The 19,048-nt window shown below is 49.0% G+C and overlaps 1 protein-coding gene across 4 annotated transcripts in view; it reads right to left on the reverse strand.

The window, feature by feature from the left end:
• The window catches only part of spidr (scaffold protein involved in DNA repair), a 452,785-nt gene extending 436,156 nt beyond the window's left edge, over nt 1–16,629 (reverse strand). For 3 of the 4 annotated variants that reach the window (XM_072467811.1, XM_072467809.1, XM_072467808.1), the window contains exon 1: nt 16,539–16,629. In XM_072467811.1, the coding sequence (XP_072323912.1) occupies nt 16,539–16,559 (21 nt within the window). In that variant the 5' untranslated portion in view covers nt 16,560–16,629. Of the gene's footprint in view, nt 1–16,351; nt 16,494–16,538 lie in introns of those variants that run through there. The other variant, XM_072467810.1, reaches the window with a different exon arrangement.
• Nucleotides 16,630–19,048: the final 2,419 nt, after the last annotated feature.

The following is a 19,048-nucleotide window of genomic DNA, read 5'->3' on the forward strand; positions in this document are numbered from 1 at the left end:
GGTTGCGGCTATGCGGAGCTAAGCCGCACGATTCGGCAGCTCCCGCTATCACGGACTTTCGGGCTCGTTAGAGGAGACCCAACGGAATTTTTTTCGAAGACAACCCGTGGGGAAGGGAAGAGAGAAGTCCCCCTTCAACTTTTATGGACCGGACCAGAAGTGAAACGGCCAAAAATGCGGCATTGGAGCAGCAGGGGAAAAAAACAAAATGGCGGCGGCCAGGGACAAAGCGGAGTGTGGGTCGGAGCTGCAGGAGTTCATCAAGCGCTGCTTCGAGGCGCTGCGGAAGGAGATGCTGGCGCCTATGCTGTCGGCAATTGAAGGACTAGGGATGACCCAGAAGGCCCATGAGGTAAAGATCCAGGAGGTGCAGAAAAGAGTCAATGAGAATGAGGACGAGATCTTGGGCCTGGCAGTGAGAGTGGAGCAGCACGAGGCGCTACACAAGAGGTGGGCGGGAAGACTCGAAGACCTGGAGAACGAACCTGCGGATCCTGGGTCTCCCTGAAGGAGTGGAGGGGATCGACGCCGGGGCATACGCGAGCACGATGCTCGGGGCGATGATGGGCGCGGAGGCCCCTTCGAGGTCGCTGGAGCTGGACGGGGCACACCGGGTGCTGGCGAGGAGGCAAATGAGCCGCCAAGGGCGATGGTGGTGAGATTTAACCGGTTCACGGACAGAGAGTGGGTCCTGAAATGGGCCAAGAAGGAGCGAGCAGTAAGTGGGACAATGCAGAGATCCGAATATACCCGGACTGGAGTACGGAGGTTGCAAAGCGGAGAGCGGGTTTCAACCGGGCCAAAGCGGTGTTGCACTGGAAAGGAGTGAGATTTGGAATGCTGCAGCCAGCGCGACTGTGGGTCACATACAAGGGCCAACACTATTACTTCGAAACGCCTGAAGAGGCGTGGACCTTCATACAAACCGAAAAGTTGGACTCTAACTGAAGGTTTGTGAGGGTGGGGGGATGTTTTGGGGTTTGATGTGTGATGGTTGTTGTATATAGGGGGTCAATCACGCGCAGGAAATGTTACATGGGCTGGGGGAGAGAGACAAGGCCGCGACAGGAGCTGCGCCAGAGGGGGCAGGGCAGGCTTTGGAAAGCGCGGGGTTTTTCCGGTGCGAGGGAAGAAAGTCGGGAAGGGGAACGGAGGAACGCATACTGATTGGGACACTCCCACACGGGGAGGTCAATGGGACGGCTGGGGAAGCCGGGGTCAGCAGGTGTCAGCTGACTTACGGGAGTGATATGGGGGGAGCAAAAAAGCTAAACAGGGGTCTTGGGGGGGTGGGGTGGGTGGGGGGGGGGGGGGGGTGGGAGGGGGAAGAAGGGTTGCTGCTGCACTGGCCGAAAGGGAATTTTACACAGAAGAGGTGGTCGGGGCGGGGGTCCCCCGGCTGGGGAACTGGAGGGTGAGGGACGTGGGTGGTGTTGGTAAATGTATACGCCCCGAACTGGGATGATGCTGGATTCATGAAGCGCATGTTGGGGCGCATTCCGGACCTAGAGGTAAGAGGCCTGATAATGGGAGGGGACTTCAATACAGTGTTGGACCCAGCACTGGACCGCTCCAGATCAAGGACTGGAAAGAGGCCGGCGGCAGCCAAGGAGCTTAGGGGGTTTATGGATCAGATGGGGGGAGTGGACCCATGGAGGTTTGCAAGGCCGCAGGCCAGGGAATTTTCTTTTTTCTTCCATGTGCACAAAGCCTACTCCCGGATAGATTTTTTTGTTCTGGGCAGGGCACTCATCCCGAGGGTGGAGGGGACGGAGTATTTGGCCATAGCCGTTTCGGATCACGCCCCGCACTGGGTGGAACTGGAGCTGGGAGAGGAGAGGGACCAACGCCCGCTGTGGCGGCTGGATGTGGGACTGCTGGCAGATGAGGTGGTGAGTGGGAAGGTGAGGGGGTGCATCGAAAGGTACTTGGAGGCCAACGACAACGGGGAGGTGCGGGTGGGGGTGGTATGGGAGGCGTTGAAGGCAGTGATCAGGGGAGAGCTAATCTCCATCAGGGCTCATAGAGAGAAGACAGAGGGCATGGAAAGGGAGAGGATAGTGGGGGAGATTTTAAGAGTGGACAGGAGATACGCAGAGACCCCGGAGGAGAGATTACTTGGGGAAAGACAACGGCTCCAGACGGAGTTTGACCTGTTGACCACAGGGAAGGCGGAGGCACAGTGGAGGAAGGCGCAGGGGGCGACCTACGAGTATGGGGAAAAGGCTAGTCGGATGCTGGCACACCAGCTCCGTAAGAGGATGGCAGCGAGGGAAATAGGGGGAGTCAAAGATGGAAGGGGAGCCACGGTTCGGAGTGCGACGAAAATAAACAAGGTATTCAAGGCCTTCTATGAAGAGCTGTACAGATCCCAGCCCCCAGCGGGTGAAGAGGGAATGAGACGATTCCTAGACCAACTGAGATTCCCGAGGGTGGAGGAGCAAGAGGTGGCTGGCTTGGGGGCACCAATTGGGTTGGAGGAGCTGAGCAAGGGTTTGGGGAGTATGCAGGCGGGGAAGGCCCCGGGACCGGACGTCTTCCCGGTGGAGTTCTACAGGAAATACGTAAACCTGTTGGCCCCGCTACTAGTGAGGACCTTGAATGAGGCAAGAGAGGAGGGGACCCTGCCCCCGACAATGTCGAAAGCGACGATTTATTTGATCCTAAAGCGGGATAAGGACCCACTGCAATGTGGATCGTACAGGCCGATCTTGCTCCTCAATGTGGATGCTAAGTTGCTGGCAAAAGTGCTGGCCACGAGGATCGAGGACTGTGTCCCGGGGGTGATCCACGAGGACCAGACGGGATTCGTAAAGGGCAGGCAATTAAACACTAATGTGCGGCGGCTCTTAAACGTGATAATGATGCCATCGGAGGAGGGAGAGGCGGAGATAGTGGCAGCTATGAACGTGGAGAAGGCCTTTGACCGAGTAGAGTGTGAGTACCTCTGGGAGGTGCTGCGTAGGTTTGGGTTCGGGAGAGGGTTTATCAGTTGGGTTAAGCTACTTTACAGAGCCCCGGTGGCGAGTGTAGTGACAAACCGGCGGAGGTCGGAGTACTTTCGGCTGTACCGAGGGACGAGGCAGTGGTGCCCCCTGTCCCCCCTGTTGATTGCATTGGCGATCGAACCCCTGGCCATGTCATTGAGGGAGTCTAGTAAACGGAGGGGAGTGGTCCGAGGGGGAGAAGAGCATCGGATGTCGCTTTATGCGGATGACCTGTTGCTGTACGTGGCGAATCCAATGGAGGGGATGGTGGAGGTCATGCAGACGCTAAGGGAGTTTGGGGAGTTTTCAGGCTATAAGCTCAATGTAGGGAAGAGTGAGCTTTTTGTATTACAGGCAGGGGACCAAGAAAGGGGGAGAGGGGATCTACCGCTGAGGAGGGCGGAGGGGAGCTTTCGGTACCTGGGGATCCAGATAGCCAGGAGTTGGGGGGCCCTACATAAACTGAATCTGACGAGGTTGGTGGAGCAAATGGAGGAGGATTTCAAAAGATGGGACATGTTACCGCTCTCGCTAGCGGGTAGAGTGCAGTCGGTCAAAATGGTGGTCCTTCCGAGGTTTCTGTTTGTGTTTCAGTGCCTTCCCATCGTGATCACCAAGGCCATTTTTAAGAGAGTAGGTAGGAGTATTATGGGGTTTGTGTGGGCGAATAGGACCTCGAGGGTAAGGAGAGGGTTCCTGGAACGCAGTAGGGACCGAGGAGAGTTGGCGCTGCCAAACCTAGGGAGCTACTACTGGGCAGCAAATGCGGCGATGATCCGCAAGTGGGTGATGGAGGGAGAGGGGGCGGCATGGAAGAGGATGGAGATTGCGTCCTGCAAAGGAACGAGCCTGGGGGCGTTGGTGGCGGCACCGCTGCCGCTCTCGCCGACAAGGTACACCACGAGCCCAGTGGTGGAGGCAATGCTAAGGATCTAGGGCCAGTGGAGACGGCACAGGGGTGTAATGGGAGCCTCGGTGTGGTCCCCGATCAGGGGTAACCACCGGTTTGTCCGGGGGAAGATGGACGGGGGGTTCCAGAGCTGGCATCGGGCGGGGATTAGAAGAATGGGGGACCTGTTCATTGACGGGACGTTTGCGAGCCTAGGGGCACTGGAGGAGAAGTTCGAGATACCCCCGGGAAATGCCTTTAGATATATGCAGGTGAGGACGTTTGTGAGGCGACAGGTGAGGGAATTCCCGTTGCTCCCGGCACAAGAAATTCAAGACAGGGTGATCTCGGGTGTATGGGTCGGGGAGGGCAAGGTGTCGGAAATACACCAGGAGTTGAAAGAAGAGGGGGAAGCGCTGGTAGAGGAGCTGAAGGGTAAATGGGAGGAGGAGCTGCGGGAGGAGATTGAGGAAGGTCTGTGGGCTGATGCCCTAGGTAGGGTTAATTCCTCCTCCTCATGTGCCAGGCTCAGCCTGATACAATTTAAGGTGGTTCACAGAGCGCACTTGACGGGGCCGAGGTTGTGTAGGTTCTTTGGGGTGGAGGCCAGATGTGGAAGGTGCTCAGGGAGCCCGGCGAACCATGTCCATATGTTTTGGTCATGCCCGGCACTGGAGGGGTTCTGGAGAGGAGTGCGGGAGCAATATCTCAGGTGGTGAAAGTCCGGGTCAAGCCAAGCTGGGGGCTAGCAATATTTGGAGCAGTGGACGAGCCGGGAGTGCAGGAGGCGGAAGAGTCCGGCATTCTGGCCTTTGCGTCCCTAGTTGCCCGGCGAAGGATCTTGCTAATGTGGAAGGAGGCGAAGCCCCCCAGCGTGGATAAACGACATGGCTGGGTTCATAAAGCTGGAGAGGATTAAGTTTGCCTTGAGAGGGTCTGCGCAGGGGTTTTACAGGCGGTGGCAACCGTTCCTCGACTATCTCGCGGAGCGTTAGAGGAAGGTCGGTCTGCAGCAGCAGCAACCTGGGGGGGGGGGGGAATGGGGGATTGCCTGGGAGGGTGGATGAGCAAGAGATAACATGAAGGGTTGGGGAAACTGGCACGTGCGGGAGAGAGCCAGTGTACAAAGTTATGTAACATATCATTTTACCATGTATATATCTTGCTCTGTGCGATTTCTTGTTATTTTGTTACGGGCAGGGGGGGGTTATTCTTTGTAAGGGTGAAAAATTGTGTTCAAAAACTTTAGTAAATATATATATTTTTTTAAACTTGGTTTAATTGTTTTTCCCATAAATGTTTCACAACAGAATCAGAACATGAACTTTAAAATGAATTGTTTAACTTTTTCCTTTCTTCATCAGTGAGGACCGACAATGCTGCAGAATGTAATCATTTTGCATTTTAGTCTCAAATTGTACTAATATTAATATCGTGCTCCACTCTGTCCAAACCTCAACTATGCATTTGTGCAGTAAAAGCACGGTCTGGTATAAAACTGAACACCAGGTAGTGAAGTTTGACAACCCAATCAAAGGTACATGAGCTTTATTTCATTAATTCATTAATAAAAGCTCCAAGCTGATTTCAGAAGTGAAAGTACATTTTGTTAATCGAATATATCATCCAGGCTCCTGGAAGCAATATGCTTCAAGCCCCAAAATGAATATATCAGATAAATGGGCATTTGATTTTAATCATTTAATCTTTAGGGGATTTCCACAGTAACTTCATTGCAGTGTTAATGTAAGCCTACTTGTGACAATAATAACCATTATTATTATTATTTAAATTACTTGCAATAATACAAATTTTTTCATGGATCCCCGATTGTCCAAGTTCATATTGCTGCATTAATTACAGTAATTACCCCATTCTAATCCACTCCTGCTTACACTAAAAAAAATCTGGATTCTTTTAAATCAGCCCTTGCAACATAAACAATCCTTCAGTCTCAACTGTTAGTTAAACCCACCGAATTCCAGAACAGAAAGTTATTCCACATCCAAGTGTGCAAAGAGGAGCCTAATCATTTGGTTGGACAAACATGCCCACACCCTACTATGCAGAATGAAATTACTCAACATGAACATTCCCCAATTCCACTACAATCAAGTGTCCAAGAAATGGACTGAAATTTAAACCCCCCGCCCTCCCAAGTTGAAATTTTGTACAATCCCACAGTGCATAATAAAAATATATGATTAGATATTATGTATTTGCATACAGTCCTGTGGCGCAATTTAACGGGATCATTTCGTAATGGCCGTGATTGGCAGGGTGTTTCTCAATGGCCGCGTAGGCGAGATCGCGGTCCGTATTTAATGACACTTGGTGCTGGTAATGAGCCTCCGAGCTTCTCGCTATTATTGGCTGTCTCGCTGTCTTATTCGCTACATTCGCGCCTCAGCATCTTGCCCGCAAACAAGGGTGGGACTGCTTTTAAACACTCCCTCACCACTCACTGCAGTCAACACATAAGCATGGCAGCGAGCAGACCTGCTGCTAGCATTGGGGATGCCGACCTGGATAGGCTTCTTGACCCTGGGAATGAGAGACAGGCCATCCTGTCCTTCAAGGGGGTCGGAGGCCACCAGTGGCAGTGGGCTGTCAGTGCGGGCAGCATGACCAGGAGGATCAGCCTTCAATGTCGGAAGAAGACCAATGACCTCCACCGAGTTGCAAGGTTAATAAGTTACCACCTCTTTCCTGGCATCAGTTCCGCCTGCCACCCATGAAATTCCCAAACCCCCACCAGCAAATCACTCACACCCTCCTCACACCCTGTCTTCGTGCTTGTTCCTCAGCACCCCCTGCCACCCACCGGCACTACCCCTTCATGTCTAGTTACAGTGCTCACGCATGCAATCTGCATACTCCTCCGATCCATCAAGAGTGCAGCTCACATGTATAAAAATGTTCTTTCACCGCTGAAATCAGGCTCTCTTTGTCCCCACAGGAGAAAATAGCCCATAATAAGTGGGAAAGGACCAAGATAGGAGGGGGACAGAGTACCAGAGATCCGAGTCCTCACCTCCTTTGAGGAATAGGCGCCAGAAATCGCGGGGTTATCCGAGGAAAGAGCAGTCACCTACAGCGAGATTGACCCGCGCCACAGAGGTGAAGATCCACTGCCCCTTCAGATTGCTGGTCTCCAGTGAGTTGTTCATCGGACAAAATGGTCCTCCCTCTTAGTGACCACAGGCCCATTTTCTTGCAGGAATTCCATCTTTTGGGGCCAGGCCATCTGGAGCCGTTGTTTCCCCCCCACCCAAGAGAGCATGGCTCAGTCCGTGAAAACCATGGCCGAGGGCCTCGACATCATGTCCCAGTCGCTTAGGGACTTCACGTCCCATACGCAGATGGGCATTGCCGGGGCACTGCAGAGCGTGGCCCAGTCACTGAGGACCATTTCTGAGGGTGTCGATAGTACGGTGCAGTCAACGGGGAGGCGCCAAGACTGGCAGAGCCAGAGGGTGCAGAGTCCTCTGGACCTCATTCCATTTGTATATTGCCCTCTCCATGAAGTTCCTGTATAACATAAGCATACAAGTATAACAAATACTTTGTAAATTGGTTTAATGAGATTTTTACTTTGTTGAATTTTTAGTGTTTTAGCTGCTCCGCTGTCCCATGGGGACCACCAGAGCCTACAGGAACTATCAGGGAGGAGGAAACGCTGGAGGCCAACCCGGGGCCTGCCACCAAGGAGACAACAGCGGGCAGAACAGGGTGGCACGGCGATGCCAATGACACCAATAAGTCAACCAGAGCCCTCTGGCTCCAGGCCCGCCAGAGGATTTCCGCCAAGGGCATCAAAGACCACAAGGCACGAAAAGCAGAAGGCTGCATCCACCTCCGATGTGCATCCTGCGGACACGCCTAGTCACAGCAGTCGACCATGTAAGAACAGGAAGATTGAGGATCACTGATTGGGAAGGCAGGAGGTCACTAGCTGTAGCTTGGGGGAACGGAGCTGGAGGTGTTCACAATAAAAAAATGTTACACCTGATACATGTGAAGCCTGTCACATTAATCTTCACAGCAGGCCTGCCTGCACCCCCAACTCGTGTTGACCTCTGCTCCCCCCACTCCCTGCTCCCCAGCACAGTGGTCCAAGATCAAACGCCGCTGATGCAGACCCCGTTCAGAGGATGTGTGTGAGCGTGCTGTCAGCAGAAAGACAGGAGTCAGACTTTGGCATAAACTGAGGAGCACCAGAGCTTACCTCACAGTAAGTTATCACTCTCCTGCCTTGTATATTGGCCCACTGATAGTGCCAACACAGGCCCATCCACCCTAGGGTGATGTTACACATCTCCTTGGACGGTGGAACAGGGTAGTCCGGGGGGGGGGGGGGGGGGGGGGGGGGGGGGGGTGTCTCCGGGCATGCCAGACTCTCGCCACCTGTCCTCCATCTCCTCTTGCGGGTCCTCCCCGGGCTCATCTTCCCTCCCCACCTTAGCCACCTCCTCCTCCTCAGATAAGGCCACATGACCCTCCTCCTCCAGCATGTCGTCCCGCTGCTGCGCTAGGTTGTGGAGGGCACAGATGGAGCGTCTCCTGCCACAAAGCATGAAATCCTCTGGGGAGATGACCACATTTTGAGCAGATCGATGCACCGCTCAATGTCAGCACAGGTGGCACCATGGGCACCCAAGTTGCAGTTCAATATCTTTAACTTCCAGCGTGTTTAACCCAGTTACGTGCCAGTTACATGCAGCACTCGCCACACCAGGAACAAAAACATCAGCAACCTGCGAAAGCATTTCTTCAATGGCGTCATCAGGTGCTCCATTTGGATCAATGGCATGAACCAGGTCCCGCAGGGTCTTCTTGCTTCAAACCAGATTACCTTCTGGACTCGTACGTCCCCCTGAGCCCAGTGTTCCAGGACACAGGTATCTTAGAAAACAATTGTCCTCTATTCCGGCTGCAGAATAGGAAGGAAACAGCAACTGCAGCCTCCAGACATTTGCAGAGCAAGCAGTAAACACAACCTGCAAATATTTTAGTCTTTAAATAGTATGAAAATACGAAAGACAATGCAATGAGGACACTAATCACTTGGCACCCAGAACACACTTGCCTGCCTCCCTTCCAACCCAACCCCCCCACCCCACCTACATGAGCAGAAAGGCTCACCAGCCCAGCCCACCTGAAAAGGCCGCTCAAACACGGAGCATGGCGGAGGAGAGATAAAACCACTCCACCCCTCCCAAGAGGCACAGTTCAGTCCAGAACCGGTCCGACACATTATAAACAGAACCAAGTACAGAACACTGAAAGAAAACACACAACAGGCAGGAAAATAATGAGCACACCACTTGCACACCAAAGACAAAATCGAGACAAAAAAAAAGAATACCTGCCAACACCCCCCCCCCGGCTGCTCAGTCAAAGGGAGTTAAGTGACCATCAGCATATAACCAAGAACAAGGTTCTGTCCTGGAAGCGTTTGGTAGGAGACAGGCAGCAGCTACTCTTATTATGGGTATCCACAACATTAAAAATGGCTTTAAAACTGCACCCCTCCCCCAGCAACCCCAGTGCTGGAAGCCTCCCATCCAAGCCCAGCTCACCGAGGGCTCCGGTGCCCTTGAGCTGCATGCCCAAAAAAGGAAATGGCTACTCACTTCCTCAGTTCTCCTCAGCAATCATTGCGCCAACTTCACATTTTTAAAAAGAGGCGATCTAAACGATGCCTGCATGATTTCTCACTGAGGAGCCAGTTCATTCCCGGGAGGCTGTTACATTTGACTGCAATCCTGCTAATGAGATGGAGATTGATGCAAATTGGGGTCAATGATATGCACGCCATATTTGGCCGAGATCCAGAACACGCCATCAGGAGCTGGCCCGTTACATGGCAAACTGACTTGCACCCAGCGCAAATCTCGATTTTGACGTTTCCTGCTATTTAACCGCCACGCTCAGATCCTCTCCGGGCGTAACACAGTGGTTAAATCGTGCCCCTGTAATGAATGGGCACGGATATCTCCCAGTACCATGTAACTGACAGCACTGCAAACAATTGGTATTCATATTGCGGCCTGTACTCAGTTAAATATTCCAAGATGATCTACAGAGGTGAAACATCAAACAGAAGTACTTGAAGGTAGGTGATTGGTGGCACAATCGAATGGATAGGTTTTCAGGAAGCTCCTAAATGAGGAGAAAAGTAATCAAAATTGGGAAGATTAGCAAAGTTTCCCAAAACAGCATGCGTCATCCATGGATCAATGGCAGTCCTCTCCCTCTAAGTCAGAGTGTTTCCAGTTCAAGTTCCGTTCCAGAAACCTGAGCACACAATCTCAGGCGGCTATCAAACCAATGCAGTACTGAAGGAGTGCTATACTGTTGGAGGTGCCATTGCTACTCGCTCAGGTGGCTGTAAAAGATCCCATAGCACTATTTTGAAGAAGAGTTGGGGAACTTTCCCCAGTGGTGTAGCCAATAATTAACCATCAACCAACATCACTAAAACTGATTATCTGGCCATTAAGACATTGCTTCTTGGAACATTGCTGGGTGCAAATTGATGGCCACATTTCCTACAACAGTGACTACACTTCAAAAGTACTTAATTGGCTATAAAACATTTGGGAAATTCTAGGATCATGGAAGATGCTCGAGCACTGGTGGGAAATCTGCAGCCCATCTGGGTTCTGAGTACGCCCACGAAACATTTTGATGACAATTGCACACGCAGTGTTGCCACATTCAGCTGGTTTCCATCAGTATGACTAAAGTGATATGTATTGAAAGCAAGGGCACATGAAGTGAAGTGCATGCTGATCGATTGCACACAATATTGACTGAGAGTCATGTGCTCCCTCTGCATCCAAAGTGTAAACATTTATTTGGGTTTTACCATTTGAAGTTAATAGTTTTATTAATATATGAATGACTACGCAATTTCTATCATTCGTTATGAAATATTCCACATGTATTCAATCTTATTCATGGGGTAACGGTGAGCGAACACGCCCAATTTCAAATTTGCAGTCCACTGAGATGAAAGAAGGCCACTCACGCAGCCCACTCACCAGCCAAGTTGCCCATCACTGTGCTAGATAAACAAAAGATTGTCTTCCTTACTTTTATCATCATTGATTATCGAGCCAGAAGAGAAGAAAAGAAGGGAGAAAGAAATAGTTGTATAGGTCAGAATAAGAACTCGAAATTGGGATATAAGTGGAAGTTGCACTGATAGAGGACAAAGGTAACAATTTCAATTCAATAAATTGCAATAAGGAACCAATGGAGGTTAGCATTGACAATTTCATGGGGGTGGTACTTCCCAAGCCACTATAACTGACAGCCCTGTGATCAATGGACATCGGCATCTTTCTGTCTAATAATCTAAAGATCTGGACTAATAATCAAGATTGTGTATTCAAATCCCACCACTGAATTTGTGAATTTGAAACTGGATTAAAAGCTAGTATCAGTAGCGGTGACCACAAAGCTACTGGATCGCTAACAGGTTCACTTTTCCCTGGTTTTGAGAAAACCTGCAGTCCTAACCCAGTCTGTCTGCTCGAGGGCAGGTAGAAGTCGAAAGAAGTTGAACCGTAACGTCACAGCCTGCAGGTAAGGGACTGGCTGGTGACTACTAAGTAGTTTTTCTTTTATTTTCCCTCAGGTGTTACCGTGCGGGGCACAGGGGTTGCTGAATGAGTGCTTGCTGAGAAGGGGAGTGAACAACAGGAAAGCTCTTTATTTCTTTTTCTTTTTTTATCTAGAGGGGATGGCAGGGAAGGTAGTGTAATGTTCCTCCTGCAGAATGTTTGAGGTGAGGGATGCCGTCAGTGTCCCTGCTGATTTCATCTGTGGGAAGTGCACCCATCTCCAGCTCCTCAGAAACCGGGTTAGGGAACTGGAGCTGGATGAACTTCGGATCATTCGGGAGGCAGAGGTGGTCATAGATAGAAGCTTCAGAGATGTAGTTACTCCGAAGAATAAAGATAGATGGGTGACGGTGAGAGGGGCTGGGAGGAAACAGTCAGTGCAGGGATCCCCTGTGGTCGTTCCCCTTAGTAACAAGTATACCACTTTGGATACTGTTGGGGGGGGAGACTTACCAGGGGTAAGCCATGGGGTACAGGTCTCTGGCACAGAGTCTGTCCCTGTTGCTCAGAAGGGTAGGGGGGAGAGGAGTAGAGCATTAGTCACTGAAGACTCCATAGTTAGGGGGATAGATAGGAGATGCTGTGGGAACGAGAGAGAGTCGCAATTGGTGTGTTGCCTCCCAGGTGCCAGGGTGCGTGATGTCTCGGATCGTGTTTTCGGGATCCTTAAGGGGAGGGGAAGCAGCCCCAAGTTGTGGTCCACATAGGTACCAACGACAGGTAGGAAAAAGGATAGGGATGTAAGGCAGGAATTCAGGGAGCTAGGGTGGAAACTTAGATCTAGGACAGAGTTATTATCTCTGGGTTGTTACCCGTGCCACGTGATAGCGAGATGAGGAATAGGGAGAGAGAGGAGTTGAACACGTGGCTACAGGGATGGTGCAGGAGGGAGGGTTACAGATTTCTGGATCATTGGGGCTCATTCTGGGGTCGGTGGGACCTCTACAAACAGGATGGTCTACACCTGGACCAGAGGGGTACCAATATCCTGGGGGGGAAATTTGCTAATGCTCTTCGGGAGGTTTAAACTAGTTCAGCAGGGGCTTAGGAACCTGAATTGTAGCTCCATTATACAGGAGGTTGAGAGTAGTGAGGTCATGAGTAAGGTTTCAAAGTTGCAGGAGTGTACCGGCAGGCAGGAAGGTGGTTTAAAGTGTGTCTTCTTCAATGCCAGAAGCATCTGGAATAAGGTGGGTGAACTTGCGGCATGGGTTGGTACCTGGGACTTCGATGTTGTGGCCATTTCGGAGACATGGATAGAGCAGGGACAGGAATGGTTGTTGCAGGTGCCGGGGTTTAGATATTTCAGTAAGCTCAGGGAAGGTGGTAAGAGGAGGAGGGGAGGGGTGGCATTGTTAGTCAAGGACAGTATTACGATGGCAGAAAGGACGTTTGATGAGGACTCGTCTACTGAGGTAGTATGGGCTGAGGTTAGAAACAGGAAAGGAGAGGTCACCCTGTTAGGGGTTTTCTATAGGCCTCCAAAAGGTTCCAGGGATGTAGAGGAAAGGATTGCAAAGATGATTCTGGATCGGAGCGAAAACAACAGGGTAGTGGTTATGGCTGGGCTTTAACTTTCCAAATATTGACTGGAAACGCTATAGTTCGAGTACTTTAGATGGGTCTGTTTTTGTCCAATGTGCGCAGGAGGGTTTCCTGACACAGTCTGTAGATAGGCCAACGAGAGGCGAGGCCATATTGGATTTGGTACTGGGTAATGAACCAGGACAGGTGATAGATTTGGAGGTAGTTGAGCACTTTGGTGATAGTGACCACAATTCGATTACGTTTACTTTAGTGATGGAAAGGATAGGTATATACCGCAGGGCAAGAGTTGTATCTGGGGGAAAGGCAATTATGATGCGATGAGGCAAGACTTAGGATGCATCGGATGGAGAGGAAAACTGCAGGGGATGGGCACAATTGAAATGTGGAGCTTGTTCAAGGAACAGCTACTGCGTGTCCTTGATAAGTATGTACCTGTCAGGCAGGGAGGAAGTGGTCGAGCAAAGGAACCGTGGTTTACTAAAGCAGTCGAAACACTTGTCAAGAGGAAGAAGGAGGCTTATGTGAAGATGAGACATGAAGGTTCAGTTAGGGCGCTCGAGAGTTACAAGTTAGCTAGGAAGGACCTAAAGAGGGAGCTAAGAAGAGCCAGGAGGGGACTTGAGAAGTCTTTGGCAGGTAGGATCAAGGATAACCCTAAAGCTTTCTATAGATATGTCAGGAATAAAAGAATGACTAGGGTAAGAGTAGGGCCAGTCAAGGACAGTACTGGGAAGTTGTGCTTGGAGTCCGAGGAGATAGGAGAGATGCTAAATGAATATTTTTTGTCAGTATTCACACAGGAAAAAGAGAATGTTGTCGAGGAGAATACTGAGATTCAGGCTACTAGACTAGAAGGGCTTGAGGTTCATAAGGAGGAGGTGTTAGCAATTCTGGAAAGTGTGAAAATAGATAAGTCCCCTGGGCCGGATGGGATTTATCCTGGGATTCTCTGGGAAGTTAGGGAGGAGATTGCTGAGCCTTTGGCTTTGATCTTAAGTCATCTTTGTCTACAGGAATAGTGCCAGAAGACTGGAGGATAGCAAATGTTGTCCCCTTGTTCAAGAAGGGGAGTAGAGACAACCCCGGTAACTATAGACCAGTGAGCCTGACTTCTCTTGTGGGCAAAATCTTGGAAAGGTTTATAAGAGAGAGGATGTATAATCATCTGGAAAGGAATAATTTGATAAGAGATAGTCAACACAGTTTTGTGAAGGGTAGGTCGTGCCTCACAAACCTTATTGAGTTCTTTGAGAAGGTGACCAAACAGGTGGATGAGGGTAAAGCAGTTGATGTGGTGGATATGGATTTCAGTAGAGCGTTTGAGAATGTTCCCCACAGTAGGCTACTGCAGAAAATACGGAGGCATGGGATTCAGGGTGATTTAGCAGTTTGGATCAGAAATTGGCGAGCTGGAAGACGACAAAGGGTGGTGGCTGACGGGAAATGTTCTGACTGGAGTCCAATTACTAGTGGTGTACCACAAGGATCTGTTTTGGGGCAACTGCTGTTTGTCATTTTTATAAATGACCTGGAGGAGGGCGTAGAAGGATGAGTGAGTAAATTTGCAGATGACACTAAAGTCGGTGGAGTTGTGGACAGTGCGGAAGGATGTTACAAGTTACAGAGGGACATAGATAAGCTGCAGCGCTGGGCTGAGAGGTGGCAAATGGAGTTTAATGCAGAAAAGTGTGAGGTGATTCATTTTGGAAGGAATAACAGGAAGACAGATTACTGGGCTAATGGTAAGATTCTTGGCAGTGTGGATGAGCAGAGAGATCTCGGTGTCCATGTACATAGATCCCTGAAAGTTGCCACCCAGGTTGAGAGGGTTGTTAAGAAGGCGTACGGTGTTAGCTTTTATTGGCAGAGGGATTGAGTTTCGGAGCCATGAGGCCATGTTGCAGCTGTACAAAACTCTGGTGCGGCCGCATTTGGAGTATTGCGTCCAATTCTGGTCGCCGCATTATAGGAAGGATGTGAAAGCATTGGAAGGGGTGCAGAGATTTACCAGAATGTTGCCTGGTATGGAGGGAAGATCTTATGAGGAAAGGCTAAGGGACTTGAGGCTGTTTTCGTTAGAGAGAAGGTTAAGAGGTGACTTAATTGAGGCATACAAGATGATCAGAGGATTGGATAGGGTGGACAGTGAGAGCCTTTTTCCTCGGATGGTGATGTCTAGCACGAGGGGACATAGCTTTAAATTGAGGGGAGATAGATATAAGACAGATATCAGAGGTAGGTTCTTTACTCAGAGAGTAGTAAGGGCGTGGAATGCCCTGTCTGCAACAGTAGTGGACTCGCCAACACGAAGGGCATTCAAATGGTCATTGGCTAGACATATGGATGATAGGGAATAATGTAGATGGGGTTTAGAGTGGTTTCACAGGTCGGCGCAACATCGAGGGCTGAAGGGACTGTACTGCGCTGTAATGTTCTACATGTAAGTTTAGGCCTGCAGCAGTGTTGTTGACTCTAAATTGCCCTCTTAAATAGCCTACCAAGGTTATATGAAACCACTGCAGAAAAGTACAGGAAACTAGACAGATCTAGGCATCAGATTTAAACACAGCTAAAACCAGTAGACCCTTAAAAGTCCTCCTCTGGGTACATGTGCCAAAACTGGGAGAGACACAAATCAACCAGACAACATCCCAGACACCTTATGTCCAGGTCACAACAGGACAGGTCCTACAGAGGAGGCACAGAGGTTGTGCAGTCAGGAAGCAGCTCCCCTGGAATTTCTCAATAATTGATTTTGGGCTTCATTAAATTTCATTGTGCCAACTGAACATGAGCAAGGACCACCTATTGATTACAACCTACAGCCCTCCCTCTGATGAAGCAATATTCCTACATGTTGAAGAAGCACTGAAGGTAATAATGCATATCACCACTGATGGGAGCTGGCCGAGTCCTTAAATGTAATTCACAATTTAGTTTAGCAAGGTGATTCTGGAATTGCAGGATAAGTGTCTGCAATTTGAGGTGGCTGGAAATGGGTTGTCACATGGCATGTGACCCTCCATCTTCGCCTCATGCCAATGAAACAATCTGCATTTGTGGTGTAAATCCGATATCTTCCCACACAAACTCTTCCAGATTTTACCGTTTCCATTTCAGATGTGTCTTAATTCCATCATTTCATCCAATTAGCCATTCTCTTATTTTTAATAAGTGAATCCCTTGCTAGCGTTCTGCTGTATGAATGTGTTTTTGCCGTTCCCTTTGTTGTGTCCCTTTTTAAATTCCACCCGCCCCTATTTCTAATGACACATCCACCCCTGAAGCATTACCGGGTAGCCCTGCTCTTCCCGCCGATGGCGACTGGCCAGCTGAATGTTCCCTGCATTTTCTGTTTGTTTCAGGTTCTCTCAATTCAATTTCCCTTGAGGTAGGAGCAGCCTCTGTTATTGAATTAACCCTCCCTCTCCTCTGGCCAGGATAACAGATTGCGGCCTTGTCCCGGTAAACAGCTTGTACCTTCCTGGTGGTGCCCGACATTGTGCCACTCCATCCGCTCAGGGCCTCGCTCGGCCGGGCCGCACGTAACCACGGCAATGTGGGCGGAGCCAAGCAAGCGGCTGCGCTGAGCTGTCCCATCCGCTGGCACGTTAAAGCGGAAGTAGGCGAGTGTCACGGAAGATGCAGCCTCTCCAGACAGAGTAGACCCGAAACACAATGAGGAACACTTACATTGCTGTAGCGCCTTTCCTGACCTCAGACACATCCCAAAGTGCTTTACAGTCCCTGGAGTAGAGACGGGGATCATTGTCTGAATTTGCAGGAGAGTGGCACCAGGTGCATTACTCTTGTAAGAGATGTGGACGTGCTGGGCCAAATGACTGCTCTGCGCTGCAACAATTCTATAATTCTAAGTACTTCATATGCGTACGTCACTCTTATTTTCAGTAAGAAGTCTTACAACACCAGGTTAAAGTCCCAACAGGTGTGTTTCAAATCACTGGCTTTCGGAGCGCAGCTCCTTCCTCAGGTGAATGAAGTTCGAAACAACCCTGTTGGACTTTAACCTGGTGGTGTAAGACTTCTTACTGTGCCCACCCTCGTCCAACGCCTGCATCACCATATCATGGCTTGTTATGTAAGCAGCAGAGCAGTCCTGTTGCGCACAGCAAACTCCCGTAAACAGCAATGTGGTGATGTCAAGATAATCGGATTTTGTAATGCCGATTGAGGGATAAATATGAGCCATGACACCAGGGATTACTCCCCTGCTTTTCAATATAATGTTATGGTATTTTTTACATCCACCCAGAAGGGCCTTGGCTTAAGGTAGTAAAAACAGTGATGCAAATATTCATCTGGTGTGGCAGCATTTGTGTTTTGGGACAAATATGAATGTCGAAAATGACTCGAAGACTGTGTTTCTCTTTAAATTATGTCAAACCTGTGGATTATTTCAAGCACTTTGTTTTTATTTCAGATTACCAGCATCTGCAATATTTTGCTTTTACCTCAGTTTCATGGTTAATTCAAAATTAATAATGCAGCATTCCTTTAGTACTTCACTGGCGTATCAGCCTTGACATTTTTAAAGTCTCTAGAATGGGACTTGTGCCACAGTCTTCTGTCTCAGGCAAGAGCGTTACCAACTATGCCATAGCTGACACTTTCACACATTGTCTCTACCTTTTGATGTGGCAGACCTGCTATGTGATGAATGGCACAGTGTATAGCACTGCTGCCTCACAACACCAGGGACCTGGGTTCAATTCCAGCCTTGGATGACTGTGTGGAGTTTGTACCTTCGCTCCATGTCTGCTGGGTTTCCTCCCACAGTCCAATGATGTGCAGGTTAGGGGAATTGGTCACGCTAAATTGCCCCTTAGCATACAAAGGTTTGGGTGGGGTTACTGGGTTTCCAGGATTAGGGTGAGGTCATGTGCCTCTGTAGGGTGCTCGTTCAGAGGGTCGGTGTTTTATCCCAAGACGGATGATTTGTTCTCACTACACTTCCATCTGAGTCAATGTCTTACTTATTAAAGCTTGAAGAGCTGCTTTGTAATTATTACTTGGTTGCTCCGAGCTTGTCAATATTAGAACTAAAATAGAAGCTATTCCAACTATTTGTTGAAAATGTCAAAGCTCAGCAAGATAACGAATTGCAGTAAACTTTGCATCATCCGGCACTCTGGCAACCAGAATTCTCCAGTAGGAATTTCTGACAGCTTGATTATTTTTAAAAGCCAATTACTTCTGTGTTAAATTAATGTATTCTTTTAAAAAAATAACAATCATAATAGATTGTATATATACAGATGTTGTTCCTACATTTTAGATTTAAATTATTAAATTATTGGGTTAGCTTTGGTTATTGTGGCTGAACAAATATATACACCGTACCTTGTCCTGTGTCAGGAGTAATGAAACTCCCGTTCAGGGGCATTTTGTTTAACCGGCACCACCCAAAACTATGTAATAGTTTTAACAGAAACCAATATGTTATGTGTGTATAAAAAACTTACATCTGTGTTTACTACCTGCTGATGTTTTCCTTTGTAAAATTTGCATGCTTGCTTGTATAATTAAACTTATTAAATGTTGTCAGGCTGTAATTAGCCCTTCTCTGTCTGCCACCCAATGGATGGGCAGTAAAGTACTATTATTAAGACAAGTTTATGTAGCCAACTTATATCATAACCGTGCAGATAGAAATTTATAATTTGCAATAGGAAAAGGACAAAATACATTTCATCTCCATGTCCTTGTCCAAATATCTCAAGCCTTCTTGCCCTACTTCATCTGAAGATTATAATTGGGTCTTTAATCCATATGTACAATGTCACATCTGATTAACTACATTTGCATGAGATGCAGACATCTACGGCAGCAGGTGAATTGATCACGATCTTTGTTTCCCATCATGAACTTTGTGCCTTTTTAAAATTAATTCATAGGATGTGGGCATCATTGGCGAAGCCAGCAATAACTGCCATCCCTAGCTGCCCTTGAGAAGGTGATAGTGAGCAGTC

Source organism: Scyliorhinus torazame, chromosome 11 (genome assembly GCF_047496885.1).
Source record: "Scyliorhinus torazame isolate Kashiwa2021f chromosome 11, sScyTor2.1, whole genome shotgun sequence".
Classification (NCBI taxonomy): domain Eukaryota; kingdom Metazoa; phylum Chordata; class Chondrichthyes; order Carcharhiniformes; family Scyliorhinidae; genus Scyliorhinus; species Scyliorhinus torazame.